This window comes from Argentina silus, assembly GCF_951799395.1.
Source record: "Argentina silus genome assembly, chromosome: 7".
NCBI lineage: Eukaryota > Metazoa > Chordata > Actinopteri > Argentiniformes > Argentinidae > Argentina > Argentina silus.
In genome coordinates, this window is record NC_139661.1 from 11,308,252 (window position 1) to 11,326,646 (window position 18,395).

An 18,395-nucleotide genomic window follows, 5' to 3' on the forward strand; every position below is an offset into this window, starting at 1 on the left:
AAACACCTCAATGTGTATGCATAAAGATGCACTCCATAACGTTTGCCTCTAGGGGCGTTTATGAATAAAAAAGGTTCCTATATTTTTTTATATTACATTAGGAAACTGTGCCTCATTAGACAAAAGTCACATCTCCAAGCCCACGAACACACTTAAACTATGCATTTAGCTACACTAGCAAGTCAAATGTTTAGTATCCAACCCTAAATAAGAAATTGATTCACATTATTATGTGAAAGGTGCAACATTTCGAGGTTAAGCATATACAAAAATATCTGGTGCAGTTTGTCAAAGAGGATTTAATGCATGCAAAAGTTGCTGCACTCCCTCCTGTTGGGGTTATTTTCAGCCTGTCGGAGGGTGTTGCTCTGAATCCAGCCAATCATGTTTCCAGAGATGACGGCGCAACACAACAGGGCCCTTCACAAAAGTCTAGAAAGCCTTGATGCAAACACTTTTGTTAGCTGGTAGCAAGCCAGCTAGCTAAATAGATTAGCGAATTTGAAGTACAATTCACAACAAAGAGGTAGAGGGCAAAAGATAGAAATGATTTGTTCGAGAACCGATTTTGGAGAAAATAAAGTTTCTCGGTCTCGCATAGAATTGAGTAGCTTGTTTCATACACTTTGCCACTGCACTGTGTTTGTTAGCTAGACAACTATCTAGCTAGCCTGCTAGCTAGCATAGATGAGTAACAGCTAACCAGCTAAGTTAGCTTGCTAAGTAGCTAGGATAGTAGGGGACGAAACACCAACAACTCGACTAGAAGCTAGTGCGACATGGCTACCAGGGAGCTACGACAGTATCGCCGCCCCCCAGTGAATATCAAGCAAGAGCAGGACGATGACTCGGACGCAGAGGAACCCCACCTGGGGTTTAAGAAGCCTGATGGACGCGAGTCACAAATAATCCACAGCGGGCACTTCATGGTGTCCTCACCACACATTGAACACCCACCAAAAAAAGGCTACGACTTCGACACTGTCAACAAACAAACCTGTCAGACGTATCACTTTGGGAAGACGAGTACATCACACCTCTCCATAGACGCATCGCTGACAAAACTTTTCGAATGCATGACCCTTGCATACAGGTAAAGATGTGCGGTGTCTCATCGAACAAACAGTGAAGCCCGAAGGGATGGCTTAAAAACGAATGGTTGCCAGCTTAGTAACGATTTTTATTCATGTAATTTTCTAGTACATAGTACAGCTGGACAGATTTGTTTGGGTAATAAAACAACACGTTAACTATATCTAGATTATAACCATTTACAATCATGATGTACACCCCATGACTTAGGTCCGGAGCTTTCAGCTGTACGACTTTCAGTCTCAGTAACATGTAACTGAAAGCATGGGTTACTTGTAGTCACGAGTCTTTAATTCTCTAATGGGTTCACTGTTGAAGACTTACTCTAAAGGCTAGCATTGCAAGCTAGATCTTTGACAGGACAGGGTTTCTGGAGAATGTCTCTTTGTCTATAAACAGTTATGGTTGATAATGTTACCCGTCATACATGGTGTGCTTGCTCATAGATCATTTTAGGTACGGATCTTCACAGATCCTGTTGAGTTTACGACCAGGTATTTTGTGTGCATGCTGAGCCCCACCCCACTTTGACAGTTGGGTCTATGCCTAATCAGGTGTGTGCTGCTTATCAGAATTACCATCAGTTAGTTTTACATACATAAACAGTAAAAACCCAGATACAGCTGTTTGAGAGAATGTGCATGTTGAACAATTAAACCCAATCTAGCTCTTTTACCTCTCTTGTTCTCCATGGCTCCATTACTGTATCATCGGTGTAAAGCCAGCTGCTTGGAGAGGATCTCCTTCTTATATTGCGGGCAGCCCATTAACTTGGAGCAGCCAGTGGGGAAAGCTCTATTTTTAGGGTATGGTGGGTCTACACACCAGTAACTCCTTCCCCTGCACATCAGTGCAGTAAGACAGAGAGAGGGAGGGAGAGGGAAATCACTTTAATTCAGGAAATGGACAATGACATCGAAAGTTATAGAGTTGCTGACTCTTCGACGGCATAATCTTATGTCTTTGGAGTTCAACATATTTTCATTGAGGGGTAAGACTATTATTAAAACATGCACAAACACACTGAAACGTCAAGGTCACTGATGTGCTGATTAGAGGAACAACATAAATGTTTTTACAGCTGTTGGCTCCTATCTCACAGCCTCCACTCAGTAACCTCAAAGTACTGACATATTTTCACGAGAGTAGATAAATGTTCCTTGAGAAATAGTATCTACTGAAATCGCATAGACTCGAGGCAGAGATTTCTGAAAAGGTAGCAAGCTGGACAAACACATGAGATTGTGTAATAGAACCCCTTACCCTAACTGTGCTGACACGCACACCCTGTTTTGCTGAGAGACAGGACCACCCTAACCCTGGACAGTGTATGTAGAGGAGTACACTTGACACCAGATGCCCTGGTAATGCAAACAGCCTAATCACAACTTCATTAACTGGCAGGTTTATGATAAAAGCCTTTGTTGCTCCTTCGCAGATCCCCCTCAACCCTTGTCAGCACATAACACTTGTGCCAGAAGGATGGCATCCCACTTATGACCATAAACACCAATACAATGCCCATCCCTCAACCTTTGCCCGAGATTAGGTTGAAAGGATTTCAGGTCTCAGTATAAACATTGTTATATTGATTAGATGAAAATGATAAACATCTGTCAAGTGAATGATGAAACAATTTGGTAGTAATACAAGCATGCATATCCCCCAAAACGTAAGCGTATATATTGACGATTGTGATTTCTTAGAGCAACAAAAGTTCACTCTGCTCTCTCTCTACATAACAGGATATAGCCTGAAGACCTCACTCAGTTCCTACATATTGCATTTGACTCACCTAACCAATGCACTTCTTAACACTTGCTATGAGTGAAAGAAGTTTACAGCTTTGTTTGTGTTCATGAAACTGCTGGACATGGTTTGCAAAGTCTCTTATATTCATGTCCACTCTTCATTGACCTTGGCACTCTCAAATGGCATGACACAGCACAAATAAATCACCCACCCACCCTGCCACTCACTAGCAGCGTGTTGCCTTTCATTTAGGGGTAGGGATGGGCTCATACAAGCTGTTAGAGATCGAGACGTTTTACAGCCTGGTGTCACCAGGAATCCACCATGCAGAGGTTACGTTTGCAGACATTGAGCCAAATCGAGGTGTTGCACAGTAATAGCCTCAAGCATATTAGTACTGATCATCTAGGCTACCATGGCAAGGGATGTCCTTGATCTGATAGTTTCAACTCGCTTGATGAATTGTCATCATTCTAATAGCGTCATGTCAACTGCATTACTTCAAAGATAGTAGAGAAATGATGTATCCTTTTTAGGACCATATTCATGATGGAAAGTACATGCTAAAACTTTCCTTAGCTCAGCCGCCCCTAAGCTCTCTAACTCTTTCCATTGTAATGCAGTCTCCAGTATCAGTGGTGGCCTACTTAGTCACTCTATGGATGCATGTTTTCTGTCAGCCTTATCAGAAGGAGTGTGTTTCTCTGCTGTCAGGGCTACTTTGTCCTCTCAGGTGTTGAGCTGTCTGCCACAGAACTTCAGTCTGAAGTCAGGTTCAAGTGTACAATTGCTGTATGATGACCTCTTACTCAACTGCTACACATCAACCTCTCCCATTTTATTGTTCCTGTTTAATCACATGATGTAACACATGCTTCTTCTACTTGAGTACGTCAATAAAGAGGCTTGTGTTATCTTTGTCTGACTTTTCAGTGGCAAGTTAGTGTCGCCAAAGTGGAAGAACTTCAAAGGCCTGAAGCTGCTGTGGAGAGACAAGATCCGGCTCAACAATGCTATCTGGAGGGCCTGGTACATGCAGTGTAAGAGCTGCACACTCAGTGTAATGTTTACTATGTCCTCTGTCTCATCAAAACTCTAACCCCACTCTAACAACAAGATAACTTATGGGTTGAGATATCTGCGGTTAGGTCTGGAAAGCCCTAGATTGTAAGCAGTCAACCTTTCTATAGCTTAGGTGTAAAATCATATCCTGATTGAAAGAAATGTCTATTGCCTAGCAGGCCTTAATGGGATGTTCCACTCCTTTAACATTTCTTCCTGGTTTGATCCTGACCTTGGGTGAAGTTGATTAGCCCAGACTGTTTTGAGTTATATATGAGTGATATATAACATTTTATATATGAGTTATATATGATATTGAGTAGTCATATTTTGGGTCCTATTCATTAAAAAAAGATGTCCTTGTTGACACTCCAAACCAGCTCATATTATGACAGAATAATAATTTAGTTAATAAACACTTGCATTTAGTTGTCATGGTTAGAAAATGCTAAAGTAGATTACAGCGGAGTCAAGTGACTTTAAATTGGTTTGTGGTGTCTGCAAGGTGTTTTTGGACATATGTCTAGAATGTATGGGGCCCAAAATATGACTATTCAGTATCTAAAGAAGCAGAATATGTCAATCTAAACTGTCTGGGCTAATCAACTATAACCAAGGTCAGGGCAAAACCAAGAAAGAAAAGTGTGTCCAATGCAGCAGGTAGCCAACATTTCACTTATTGGCAGTGACAAATTGGTTTCTGTTTTTGATTTAGACCATGTTAGGCTTGTTTAATTAGCTGATCGATTGCTTTCTCAATATGCATTAATTATTATAGATAATTAATTTAAAAATACCACAAAGATAGGAGGAGCCTACATTCAGCATCCATTTCCATCGACAATCGGATATTCTTTCAATGCTGAAAAACAATTTAGGGAGAGTGATTGCTCTGCAGTGTCTCACAAGATCCTCTGACCTTGTGAATTATTGTCATGAATAAAAACATTAATGATACCATTTTTAATATATTCCCACTTACACTGGCACTTTGTTGTCCAGCTGCTTTCACACATTTATATTACAAAATATGAAACTTTTCAAACTCACTGACAAACCTCTGTGCATGCCTGCAGTGGCTATGTTGCTAGTTTCCGGGGTGGACAACAGCTACCATTGGATTTCGGGGCACTCAACCATCTTCTAATTCTAACAATAAAATATTCCATTTAGCTGACACTTTTATCCAAAGTGACTTACATAGCAGTGACTGCTAAGTATATATGGTCCCAGCGGGAAACGAACCCCCAACCTGAGTGTTGTGAGCGCCAGCCGCAGAGGTCAAGCATTATATATTATATTATTATTATTGTAATTATAAAAAATCGTACTCAAAAAACATAAGAAAAGTTTGGGAAAAGTAACGCCAGATATAGCTAGGAGCAATTCTCAGTAAAATGTTTCGAAAGGTTGTTTGACTCGGTTGCAAAAAAGCTGGTGAAGGGGGTTCGGAGGGTTATATTTTATTCTGGGCGCTAACTTTACGAACAGGCTAGCCACGTCACACTTCTGAGCTCTAGCTGTATAAAATGTTGTACGTCATAGCACATGGGAAATTGTTTTAGGAAATTAATAATACATTTTAAGAAAAGAAAATATATTGCCCAAAATACACATACTTGACCTAAATGGCAATTTTCTGACTTGAATCATTGTACAATAACGTGTGCAGCATAAATAATAAAAGTTTCTATGTTAATTGAAAAGCACCATCAAAAATATTTATTTTATTTTATGCCAGGTAAATACATAACAAATAATCAGTATCGGCCAATTGTGTTATGAATTATCGTGTTCTTGTCTCTTGAATGTGTTTTGCTCACAGATGTAGAGAAGAGGGAGAACCCTGTCTGCCATTTTGTTACTCCTCTAGATGGGACAATGTTCTTGGAGGACCATCGTCCAGCAGAGGTGAGAATAAGCGGAATTAGGGATTTGGTCAACAATACCATACTGCTGCTTCAGCCTAGTAACCAAACTCTCCTCTGTGATCACTTTTTTTTAATCCCATATGAACCGTTTTAGCTCCATCACATGTCCCTTTTCGTTGTCAATCATGTTTTCTCCCTACTCTTCCACTCATATCCCCGTCTCTCAACCTCCCCCACATTATTTTTTCCCTCCTTCTTTCTCCCAATGTCTTACGTAGGTAATAGCGACAGAAGGGAAATATTGGAAAAGAAGAATTGAGATTGTCATAAGAGAGTATCACAAGTGGAGGACGTACTTTAAGAAAAGGGTAGCGTAAATGATCAGTTTTGTTTTTTTACATGATTTTATCAAATAAAAATAAAATAAAAATACCCAGACTTTTCAAGAGGCAACCAGTTGATGAATAACCTTCTTTGCTGTGCTCTGGTTCTTGAATGGGTAGCCTTTATTTTTTCATCCACTCAACATTGATTTTCTCTTTGTTACAGTTACAGAAGCACAAGGATGATGATCTCTCTAGCCTTCTCAAGGTATGAAAAACATTTTTTTTCTGGGCTGTACTGTACTGTATGTTGTGCTATCTCACTGAAACATTTGGTTTTAACATTCTCGCTAATTCGTCAACATTTGCATTGCAGTGAAAATGTAACAGCTGAATTATCACCACAACTGAGATTTAACATGGGGATATACAGGAATGAATGTTCATTTTTGGTAGAAAAGTGCCTTTGTGGTTTTGCAACGCCCATGTTGGCATGATAAAGGCCATCATTTATACCCCTATCAACTGTATTGACATTTTATACAAGCTAATGGCTGTAAATGTATCTATAGTCACAAAGAAATACAATCACTTTTCGGTTGTATGGTATCTACACTCTCTAATGCTGTATTGAGTACACATTTTGGCATACCATGCAACAAGCCAATCCAACAAACACAGGGTTTACGCTTTATATCGTTATGAGGCATGTTTAATTATGAGTTGTATCATTTTGAGTGTGCATGTTCATTTAATTGGAGTGTGGGATGTGTAAATAAAGTGTGCTGCCTTACCCAACCTAGTGGAGCCCAGAGAATGTTGGTTCCCATATCTGTTTGATTCTTACCCACGTAACTTTGTCTTTTTTCATTATATGTTTGAAGTGAACCTTACTCACCTTTGCCTTGCCTACTGTGTTCTATGATGGATATGTTGCATAGTGTGCACTGCATGTTTTTGTGTCACTGACTGGCTGGCGTGTTGCATTTTGAACACCTAAGGGGCCGGAGGAGCAGTTTTCGCTGTTTGGGGAGGTCTTTCCAGACACCTTCCGTGTGTCCCTTTGTCAGGATGAGGAGGTGGCCGGGCGCCGTGGCGGCCGCAAGAGCCGTGAATCACCTATCCCCATGGAGATGGACCCGCTCTTTGACATGGACGTGTTGATGTCAGAGTTTTCAGACACTCTCTTCTCCACGCTGGCCTCACACCAGCCCATGGCTTGGCCTAATCCCAGGGAGATTGGTGAGGGCCAAACACTAATTCCCAATGTCATGCACAGCACCACAGATATGACTGAGCAACCCTATTTCCAATCACCCAGACCTGCCTAAGCCTTCCCCCCTGATCAGATCTACACCTCTTCAGCTTCTCAACCTTCTCACTTCTGACCATGCCTTTCTGTCCTCAATAGCCCACGCAGGGAATGCAGACATGATCCAGCCTGGACTCATCCCTCTACAGCCCAACCTTGATTTTATGGACTCCTTTGAACCATTACAAGGTAGCAACAATGCACTGTCTTACTGTAACAAACTACTAAATAGTGTCACACACACACACTATCTTACAGGAACGTGGAGCAACCTGTAACTCTTGCACAGTAATTCTAATACAGCAGGTGGCATATCCTAACAGGTAGAGTGGATGTCCTACTAATTCTAACTAACCTAGAGACTTTCTTCCAGACTTATTTCACAGCCTCCGTCAGCCAGTCTTCCCCTCTGCTTCCCTCACTGCCTCATCTGTCACTCCTCTACCCAGCAGCAGCTCTCAAACACAGGTAAACCCCAACCCTAGGCTTGGTCCCTAACACACCCCAGACCTCACACACTCCTGGCTTTATTCCTAGATGATGTCACACCATGTTTTTTCTGTAGCTGATAACTCAATGTCCTCTCTCTTCTCTTCACATCTCTCCTCATGTTTCACCAGACCCAGCTACTTTCCTCCATGCACCTTTCACCTGACCTCCCGTCTGTCAGTCTTGACCATCGACTTATCTCCTCCCCTGGGGCCCTGGCTATCTCCTCCCCCATGCCCATTCAAACCAGTGGGACCGGTGTTAGCCCTGCCTATGTGCAGAACTACATGCCACTGTTCTCAGGGCAGGTGACCACCAATACACAAGCACAAGTCTCCTCACTTATTCAAACCTCAGTCCCTCCCCCACTGACACACACCCTGTCATGCCAGGGCATCGCCACAGCAGCACCCATTGCCCCCCCACCCCTGGATGGTGCAGCAACCCTAGATGGTTCCCCACCCCCATCTGTCATCACACACACAGCCTCTTCCACTGTTACGCTCAGTGAGGCTGCCACCACCTTCAGCCATGGCACAGAGTTCAGCTCCCTCTCCCGGGCTTCACCAGCACTACCAACCCCTCTCCAGTCACCTACCACCTCCCTCCAGCACCCTCAGACCTTTGCCTTGCCCAGACCCATCCAGCCCTCTGGCTCGAACAAAAAGACACGCCATGTGCAAAGGATTGTTCCTGCTAACACCATCCCCTCCTCACACCTTATCCTGACAGGTGAGTTTATCACATTGAAAAAGATATTACCAGATGGTATTTATCAAATGCATGCTATTATGTATTTATCGAATGGTACAATGTTTCTGAAATAATTTGCTGTATTGACTTTTATTTGCTTCCCGGTCACATAATATTTATTAATATGGAGAATTAATATCTGCCCCACTACAGAGCTGTCATTTAGTGTTCTGTCCACAAGGTAGTGCTATTGCATGTCTTATTCAGTCTCCAAGCTCGACGTCGAAGGTAATTATGTTTTTGCCCTCCCAGCCCCCTTCCCAGGGCACAACAATGCAGTGATTGTAACTCCAACTCCTCTGAAAGCAGATGTGATACCCTCAACGGGTGTTGTCATCTCTTCCTCCAGTCTTGGAAGGGTAAGTCCTCAACTGATCCGGGCCTTATTTATTGTAAACTCAGTTTTACTTAAAGGGGTTAAACTCAGCTTGTGAGGCATTTATAGGTTATATTACTCAAGAATCAAGGACTATAAATCATTACATTAAAAGTCAAAACATTGATTTACCAATCCCTGATTAAATACAATGCATTTAATTTAATTTGTGTGCTGCTTTATTTGTACACATCCCCTTTCTCTCTCAGGCGCCTGGATTTCATATCCTGCCACAGACTCAGAAGTCTCCCCAGCTCATAGTCTCTAAAGAGGAAACAAATTCTCCGAACCGCAAGACACAGGCGCCGTCTGCTAGTGCTGGTGAGATGTTCATATGTTGTGTTGTATGTATGTACACTCACTGAGCACTTTATTAGGAACACTATACTAACACTGGATAGGGCCTCCCTTTGCTCTCAAAACAGCCTCAATTCTTTGTGGCATTGATTCCATAAGATGTTGGAAAAATTCCTTTGAGATTCTGGTCCGTGATGACATGATTGCATCACGCAATTCCTGCAGATTTTTCAGCTGCACTTTCAAGCTGTGAATCTTATGTTCTACCACATTCCAAAGGTGTTCTATTGAAGTCAGATCCGGTGACTGTGAAGGCCACTGAACTCATTGTCATGTTCATGAAACCAGTTTGTGACATGGTGCATTATCATGCTGGAAGTAGCCATTAGAAGATGGGTAAATTGTGGCCATGAAGGGATGCACATGGTCAGCAAGAATACTCAAATAGGCTGTGGCATTCAAGCGATGATTAATTGGTATTAACGGACCCAAAGTGTGCCAAGAAAACATTCCCCACACCATTACACCACCTCCACCATGAGAAGGTGTACAGGTGTTACTAATAGTGCTTGGTGAGTGTATGTCCACCATGCTCAGTGAAGTGGTAGAGGGTATTTAGCATTCTCTCTCCTGTAAACTCTCAGTCAAATATAACATATTAACAAGTCACATGCATACGTGTTGTTGTTGAACAGTGTTTGTGTATGGTATTTCTTGTGTATGGTATAGTCTTAATTTCTGATTTGTTTAGTAACAGTGGTTCATCTCCATTTCAGCACATGATGGACGGGGCTCAGGTCAGCAGTCACCATGTGGGTCAGAGCAGGTCCCCAGTCCCCAGTCTCCCCTCAACAGCAACACAGCCCTCTCCAAGAATGAGTCCAACCAGGTGTGTATGTGCTCCTTTGTTTTTTGTGACTCATTCGTTGTCTTTGACTCTAGTGTTTTCAAGCTGGAAACTATTGAATGCCTGCAATTACACTCTCATGGTGCATCTCTTGTTTTCTCCTGTTCTGTGACAGAGCCGTAGGGTGACCCATATATCAGCTGAACAGAAGAGACGCTTCAATATCAACATTGGCTTCAAAACACTGTGCAACCTGGTTCCCACACTCAAGTCCCAGTCAAATGTAAAGCTATATGTTTATACATCTTTCTGTCCTGCAGTCCTCTATTGTGAATTTCTAGAGGACCTCTCCAGTTTTATCATCCTCGTTGATATGTTCTTGTGCAGATCAGCAATGCGGCCACCCTGCAGAAGACTGTGGATTACATCGGGAAGCTCCAACAGGAGAGACAGCAGATACAAGAGGAGTCCAAGAGACTACGAGAGGAGATTGAGGAGCTAAACGCATCTATAAAGTACTTACTCAAATCTAATTCTTCTGTCATCTCTCCTATGAGGAAACAAGCATAGGAAGCGGTTAAAGAGTATTGATTCTCAACCAGGTGTGATACCATCTCTGTCTGTCCATTTCTGAGTGTATGTGGCATAATATCTGTCATTCCTGTGCAACAGCTCATGTCAGGAGCAACTGCCTGATACGGGGGTGCCCATAACACGTCACCGCTTCGACCACATGAGGGAGAAGTTTGATGAGTATGTGAAGAGCCGCACACTGCAGAACTGGAAGTTCTGGATTGTATCCTTTTTTTACTGCATCAGTGCTTCAAGAGTAACATTTTACATGATCTCTTACATACAGGCTTCTCATAGTATAGAACAGGGGTTCCCAAACTTTTCAGCCCGCGACCCCCAAAATAACAGTGCCAGAGACTAGCGACCCCCACTATCCCAGGAGGTGACTGAAACATAAGAAAACGTGCGCACAGGACGCACGCACTAATAGGCGTATCCAAACACGGGCATAACGACAACACAAAAGAACAGAACATCCTGGCAACCATGATATGATTTTACATATAACAATTTACTATAAGATAAAAGCAGAATACGTCAGTCAAAGTAATCTCCATGTAACTTATGAGTGAACATTGTTGCTGTCATGTGCAAATTTAATTTTGACACAATACTTTCATTTCCATGTTAGCAGAAGAATATCTCAGTCAAAGTAATAGCCATAAACTGTAGCACTGAATAAACATGTGAACATTGTTGCGGTGCAAATTTACATTTTGGGAATTCCTATGTTTCTCGCCTAATGAGATGGGTGGGCACTATGCGTTGAGCACAGCAAGTCCATTCTGGGTTTAATTTTGGAGACGGCCACTCGGAGATCATCCTCCACGTTTAGACGCGATCTGTATTTATTTTTAATATATGTCACTGCCGAGAAAGTCTTTTCGCACAGGTATGTAGAGCCAAACGGCGTCAGTACGTCCATCGCGGCCTTGGATAGCTGTGGATATTCTCTCTCAACTGAAATCCAGAACTCCGCAAGCGTCTTTGAATTAAAAGCTGTCTTTAAGGTGCGGTCACTTGACAGTTCAACCAGTGCGTCCTCCATGTCGGATGACAGATGACTTGCGGTCGTTACAGTGAATGGTAATCTTATCCTCTTGAATGCGCGGATTTTATCATTCTGCGACATGATACTTGTGTGACATGTTAAGTCCGTTCAGTCTGTCAAATATGCAAGACAAATACGCTGGCCTTGTTAACCAGTCAAGGTCAGTCAGGTGGTCAGCGAGCTGGGACCCATGCTCCATCAGAAATAAGCGCGCCTCGTCCCGCAGTTCATACAGGCGGCTGAGAACATTTCCCCTCGAAAGCCATCTGACTTCTGTGTGGAACAGCAGGCCCTGATGCTCCGATCCCAGTTCGTTGCAGAGAGTGGCGAACAGCCTGGTGTTGAGTGGACGTGATTCTATGTAGTTGACCATTTTTATCGCATTCTCAAGAACACTTTTAAGCTCTGGGTCGACCGTTTTACTCGCAAGAGCTTCTCTGTGGATAATACAGTGCGTAAAGTTTACGTGGGGCGCCACTTGTAAGACTCTTGCTTTTAGTCCTTTCTTTTTCCCCAGCATTGCTGCAGCACCGTCTGTACACACACCGATGCACTCATCCCAAGACAGTCCCTCTTCTTTTAGTTTGTTGTCAAGTTTTGTGAAAATGTCCTCGCCTGTGCACTTTACCTCCAGCGGGGTGCAAAACAGCATGTCCTCGTTAAGTTTTCCATCAAAACTGTATCTGACGAAAACAAGCAGCTGGGCAGAGTTTGATACATCTGTGGATTCATCTAACTGCCACGCATATTTCCCTTTCTTCACTCTGTCAATTAGCTGACACTTTATGTCCTGGGCCATGTGCGTGATGCGCCGGGATATGGTCCCGTCAGACAGCGGCACTGCTTCTAGCCCCCGTGCCTGTTTATCCCCATGCATTATCCGACTCATAGCGATAGCAGCAGGTGTTATTAGGGTTTCACCGATTGTGTGTGGCTTTTTTGCCTGTGCAATTAAATATGCCACCTCATATGATGCCTTTTGAGCTTTGGTAGGGATTGTTGTTTGGTTAGTTATGACTTTCTTTTGGCCTTGCAATTCTCTCTCCTTTCGGCGGAAAAAATCTGCTGGTTTAGCAGCAAGAGAGGGTGCTTAGTTTTCAAGTGTCTGAGCATTTTTACGGGCTTTAAGCACTCATGTGCAAGCACCCCAGTGCACACTACACATTGGGGATGTTGTACTTCATTGATAACGACGCATGTGAATCCATACTGGATATATTCCTCTCGATACTTGCGACACTTGGAGGAAGGCTGGTCCGACTGCTTATGGACCCCCTTACGGTGGTCTCCTCCTCCTCCCGCGCCAGAAGTCGATGGCCTTTCTGACGGCGGTTCTTCGCTCTCCTCTGCTGCCTTCTCCGCTGGCCTCTCTGCCTTGTCTTTGGTCGGTATTAACCAACGTTTTATTTGGAAAAATAATATCCTAGGCTTAAAGCCTAGTGTATTGATTTGAGCTGTTCAGAAGAAATCTACTGGTGCACACTGACGTGTGTGACGTCTGTGATGTTTACTGTGGCGCTGTAAAGTGACCTGTCACCTGCAAATGATACTGTCGTTAATCTGTCGTAATCACCTCAGGGGTCACATCAATAGGATTCTGAAAATCATCTCGCGACCCCCACTTTGGGAACCCCTGGTATAGAACATACATTATAATCCAAAATACAATTAGGTAACATTCATATTGTGATGTGTATTCTGATTTATATTCTATATCGCTTTTAAATCAGATGCTTGGTTAGATGCCCTATGACAACTTGTGGTCAAAGTCATAAATACCTTCCATGAAATGCTAGCATTTTTGACATTTAGAAAACTCCAACTTCAGTGGAAATGCTTAGTCAAGCGTCAGTTGTTAGCATCATTGTTGCTCTATTTCAGTCATCAATTTTCCCTTTTATGGGCATGTGGGAACTCCTGAAAGGTTAGGACTCTGGTTAGGGCGAGGCCTCTCTATACTGTAGTGTACACTATACACACAGCGTGTTTTACCCTTGACCATCATCTTTAGTTCAGCATCATCATTAAGCCCCTGTTTGAGTCATTCAACGGGGCGGTATCCACCACAAGCAAAGGGGAGCTGTGTGAGACCACATTGCAGTGGCTGGATCGCCACTGTGCTCTGCCCGTACTAAGGCCCAGTGAGTAAACCAAACACACACATGCACACACCCACCCTCCGGTCCACCACCACCCCTCACTCCATCTGTCCAACAAGTCACTGACATCATTCAGCACTCAACTGTATGTAGAGGCTTTTCTCTAACATGGATTGCTCTCAGAACTAGTATTTTTACTGGTTAATTGGCTCAAGATCCTAGATCAAGATTCATCTCTTGATTTGTCTTCCGCTCAGTCTTTCTGTAGCAGTAGTGTCAGAGTAGGAATAAGTGGATAGAGTGAGCTGGCTCTTTAAAAAAAAAGTATTGGAATTTCATTGGACAATTATTTAGACAGTTGGAAACTAGACAGGGAGAAAGACTTCCAGCCAGGGTATTGGATGGCATACAGTATGTGCTTAATGTCTGGTGCGTTACTGCTAAGCTATGACGTCGGCACACAGCTTGTGTGTGTGTGTATGCTTATTTTAAGAACACATTTCCCTTCAGTGTTTTGATCAATCTGTCTGTCTTTGACACTCTGCCAAAGAAGGGATGTGATGACATAAGTTGGGGGTGTTAACGTCAGTGATTTTTATCACTGGAAACAGTTCAGTAGGGTACTCTACCGGAAGCTAGATCATGAAACTGCAGAGTAAAAATCCCACAATGAGGCGTGTGAGAGTGTTGGTGTTGAAGTCAGAAGATTACATACACTTAAGTTGAAGTCATTAAAACTCATTTTTTAACCACTCCACAGATTTTTGAAGGTACCACGTTTATCTGTACAAATAATAGTATGCATGCATAAACACCATGGGACCACGCAGCAACGAGGCCTACAAACCTGACTCAGTTACACAAGTCCTGTCAGGAGGAATGGGCCACTTATTGTGGGAAGCTTGTGGAAGGCTACCCAAAACATTTGACCCAAGTTAAACAATTTAAAGGCAATGCTACCAAATACTAACTAAGTGTATGTAAACTTCTGACCCACTGGGAATGTGATGAAAGAAATAAAAGCTGAAATAAATATTTCTCTCTACTATTATTTTGACATTTCAAGTTCTTAAAATAAAGTAGTGATCCTAACTGACCTAAGACAGGGAATGTTTACTAGGATTAAATGTCAGGAATTGTGGAAAACTGAGTTTAAATGTATTTGGCTAAGGTGTATGTAAACTTCAGATTTCAACTGTATGTAGCATACTGCACAGACACAAGGGGTGATTTTCACTCTGTTTAATTGTTAGTTATTTTGTAACTCATTTCGAACAGTTGATTGAATGATAGCTCACTGGTTCTTATGTTCTACAGTGGTCCTCAGCACTCTTCGGCAGCTCAGCACGAGCACATCCATCCTTAGTGACCCGGCCCTGCTGCCAGAGGAAGCTACCCAGGCTGTCACTAACCCCCACAAGCGCTCTGGAGACTCCTAGCCAACTGCACTCAGGAGAGAGGGAGAGGGTTTCATACAGAGGCCATGTTTGTCACCTCCTCAGGTTGAACGAGACCGATAAAACTACAGTATGGAAAAGCCCCTGCAAATAACTTATCACGAGTTTGCCTTAAAGGTAATCCAAAGAGGTTACTCTGTCTTATATCCTATCTGTTACTATCACACACAGAAAAGGACTTGAGGTTTTGGTTTGAGAGTGATTGAGAATGTGACCCTATTCATCTCACTGGTCTCTCTCTCTCTGATTCTTACACATTGGCTGGGCTGTGCGGCCATCAACCCAAGCATTCATAATAATTACTACACACAACACAGAACAACATTAACAGCAAATTTTGAACACATTAATAACATTGCTCCTCGCTTTAACCTCCAAGTGTGCAGAGGATTTTGATACTCCCAGTTTGCTTTTAAGGCTCTTTTTGCCACACAAACCATGTTTGAATTTGTGAAGATTTACCATGATTTTGTTGTTTTATTCAGTTGTATATATTTGTGAATTTGAGGTGTGAAGCAAAGAAAACGGCATATCAACGGTCTTAAAAGGGAAAGTCTCTCTAGGGAGTTGTGGATTCTGTTTTGTTGTCAGTTGTATGATGTATGTAATATTGACACAGTAAGCTTGCTAAAGGGTGAAAAGTCAAACCAAAGGCTTAGTGGTGATTGGCAGTATGCTCTGTGTGCTATGAAAGCCTTCAACAGTAACTACTTTGCACTTCAGCTTATTAAATCTGCACCATTGGGCTCGTATTTCTGGGCCTCTCTTGGAACCCTCAAACCCTTGCCTAGTTGTCTTCCGTCCATGCAGAGGGAACATATCTCAGGCCTTGGAACTTCCACTTCCTGGGTATTCTGCCTGTTTCTTGTGGCCTGGACTGTTCAAATGATATCAGAGGGCTAACATCCTCAGATAGTGTTGATTCACTGAAGCCAATGTCTACCCATGAATATGTTTACCCTCCACTCTATGGAATATGGGCCCTGAATGGGCAGTATACAAGGCCATGGATGGATACGAAGCACCTGGAGCACTCGCTGTACACTAAACCTCATGTACTGCAGCCCTGTCTGTTGTTCAGTCAAGATGTGGCAATAGTAGTTCAAACAAATAAGCATCATGTTTTATAGGAGCTTGAATGTACAGTAGCTCTTTGAATTCTTGTTCACTCAGGAATGCGCTGGTGAGCGTAATTATGCTTTTCCCTTTAACCAAACGGACAAACAAAATCAGGATCTTGTAAAGTGAAGAAAAACATCAGTGTATGCACACGTTACATACATAGCATGACGTATGACAGGCTTTTTTTGTTTCTCATAATCAAGTCATGCTAAATTGAAATGTGCGCAAATATAATGTCAGCCTGTCAAGGAGTATCTCATAGCTTGGAAGATGGAATTGGGTCAATATTTTAGTTTGTTCAACAGGTCAAAAGCCATATTAAGAAGTAGAAATGTTTATTTCTCTGTGCGTTCGGATTCACACAATTGATTTTTTGGTTGTTCAATTTATTTTCAGGTTTCTTTGTTAAACTGTTAACATTAGACATTAGACAGATCCTGTTAATATATTTGTGTACAACCAGCATGCACCTCTCCTTCACTACCCACGGATATCATAAGCTTTTATAATGGATTCTGATTACTCAGTTACTCGTGAGTTACTGTTGCAGGGTGATATTTTGTTTAACAGTATGTCTAGCACTTGCTCGCATGCTGTGCTTCAACACAATGAACACACTCCTCAGGCAGTCTTTCATGTAATGGATTGCTTGTGTTATCTTCTGTATTTATTTCCTTTATGCACAACAACTGAGTTTACGCAATTAGCAACATGATATTGATGGTTTTGAGTCTTTATTTTATGAATGTATGTATTTTTTAGGGAGTTGTGTGGGCTAATGAACGCTTTAAGAAGGCCTTTATACATGTCCTCATGACACCCAATGATTTGACCTTTAGTTTTTCATGTAGAGTTCCCTTTTCCCAATCAGAGGGGACAACATTATGATTGCCATTCAGGATTCTCAGCCTCACACATACAATATTGCCCCATATGAGTCATCTTAGTAGATATATTGACCGTTAAATCTTGCCACTCAGATCAAAGGTTAAAGGGGATTGAGACTATGCAAAAGTGTTTTTTGTTTAGTTTGTTGGCCTAGCAGTTTTACATGAGGGAAGTTTCCAATATTCCTCTCAGTTAATAATCATGACATTGTTTAAGTTAAAGAACAAAGACTTTCTGAAGGGGGAGATTTCTTTTTTGAGAGTACCTTTTTGATTATTTTTGCTGCCATCTGTGGGAATGTTGAAAAACCTGATCTACTGTATCTATGTTTGTGCCCCCTGAATTAAGTGTTGTAAATATTGTCTTTCTTGCTCTAAAAAGTAAAGACTTTTATTTCCTACATGGACTGTCTCATTTTTGGAAACTACTGGTTGTGAGAAGCAAGTGATATTGTAGCTTTCTATTATGAAAGTATATCAAGAAATTAAAAGAATTGAGCTGAACCTTTTTTGAATAGTCTGTTGACATTGTATAACTATGAATAAAGTTTCAGACACATAAGATGTGTTCTTGCATACACATTTAGACTATGTTCTGTGTGCTAGTCTTTTTGTTCAATTTACAATGGACAGTGCAGATACAGTAGTTAGCCAATGAAATTGCTTTCATCAATACATGTTGACCTTTGCTTTGGGGGCTGCACATACTCAATATATTTAGAAACATTGTTTTGGATAGAAGAAAATAGATTTATTATTGTTACTTGATATACCAAATGAGAGATTCATGTGAGGTACCTGACATTCACTCAAACATTTTTGTTTTGATATTAACAGATCACTAACCCTAACCCTAAGTAAATAGATACTTAAATAAATACACGATTAATTAATAAGTATAAATAAATAGGTATGTGAATAATTTAACATGTGAATGACTATTTGACTCCTTTTTCCAACCATTGTTTGAGAAGCATGAGTAGATTCCTCACAAACATAAGGCTTTTGGTGTGGTCATCAGTATCAAATGTA

The 18,395-nt window shown here is 41.9% G+C and overlaps 1 protein-coding gene across 2 annotated transcripts; it reads left to right on the plus strand.

Annotated features, from left to right (window-relative positions):
* The first annotated feature begins 367 nt into the window (after positions 1-367).
* mlxip (MLX interacting protein) lies at positions 368-17,905 on the plus strand. Of its 2 annotated transcripts, XM_083673929.1 has the most exons (17): positions 368-1,093; positions 3,778-3,884; positions 5,732-5,817; positions 6,056-6,145; positions 6,327-6,368; positions 7,102-7,342; positions 7,512-7,601; positions 7,786-7,880; positions 8,033-8,633; positions 8,907-9,013; positions 9,240-9,351; positions 10,104-10,216; positions 10,350-10,457; positions 10,562-10,689; positions 10,847-10,970; positions 13,810-13,939; positions 15,215-17,905. In XM_083673929.1, the coding sequence occupies exons 1-17, from the start codon at positions 780-782 to the stop codon at positions 15,334-15,336; spliced, it is 2,610 nt and encodes an 869-aa protein (XP_083530055.1). In that variant the 5' UTR covers positions 368-779; the 3' UTR covers positions 15,337-17,905. The 2 variants fall into 2 exon arrangements, with proteins under 2 accessions (XP_083530055.1, XP_083530056.1); XM_083673930.1 differs by lacking the exon at positions 6,056-6,145.
* Positions 17,906-18,395: the final 490 nt, after the last annotated feature.

Excerpts from the sequence above, each read along its gene's own strand:
- mlxip (XM_083673929.1), top strand. The coding sequence starts at position 780 with ATGGCTACCAGGGAGCTACGACAGTATCGCCGCCCCCCAGTGAATATC. Across the intron at positions 3,885-5,731 it reads GAGGGCCTGGTACATGCAGT|ATGTAGAGAAGAGGGAGAAC; the intron begins GTAAGAGCTGCA and ends TTTTGCTCACAG. Across the intron at positions 8,634-8,906 it reads CTCACACCTTATCCTGACAG|CCCCCTTCCCAGGGCACAAC; the intron begins GTGAGTTTATCA and ends TTGCCCTCCCAG.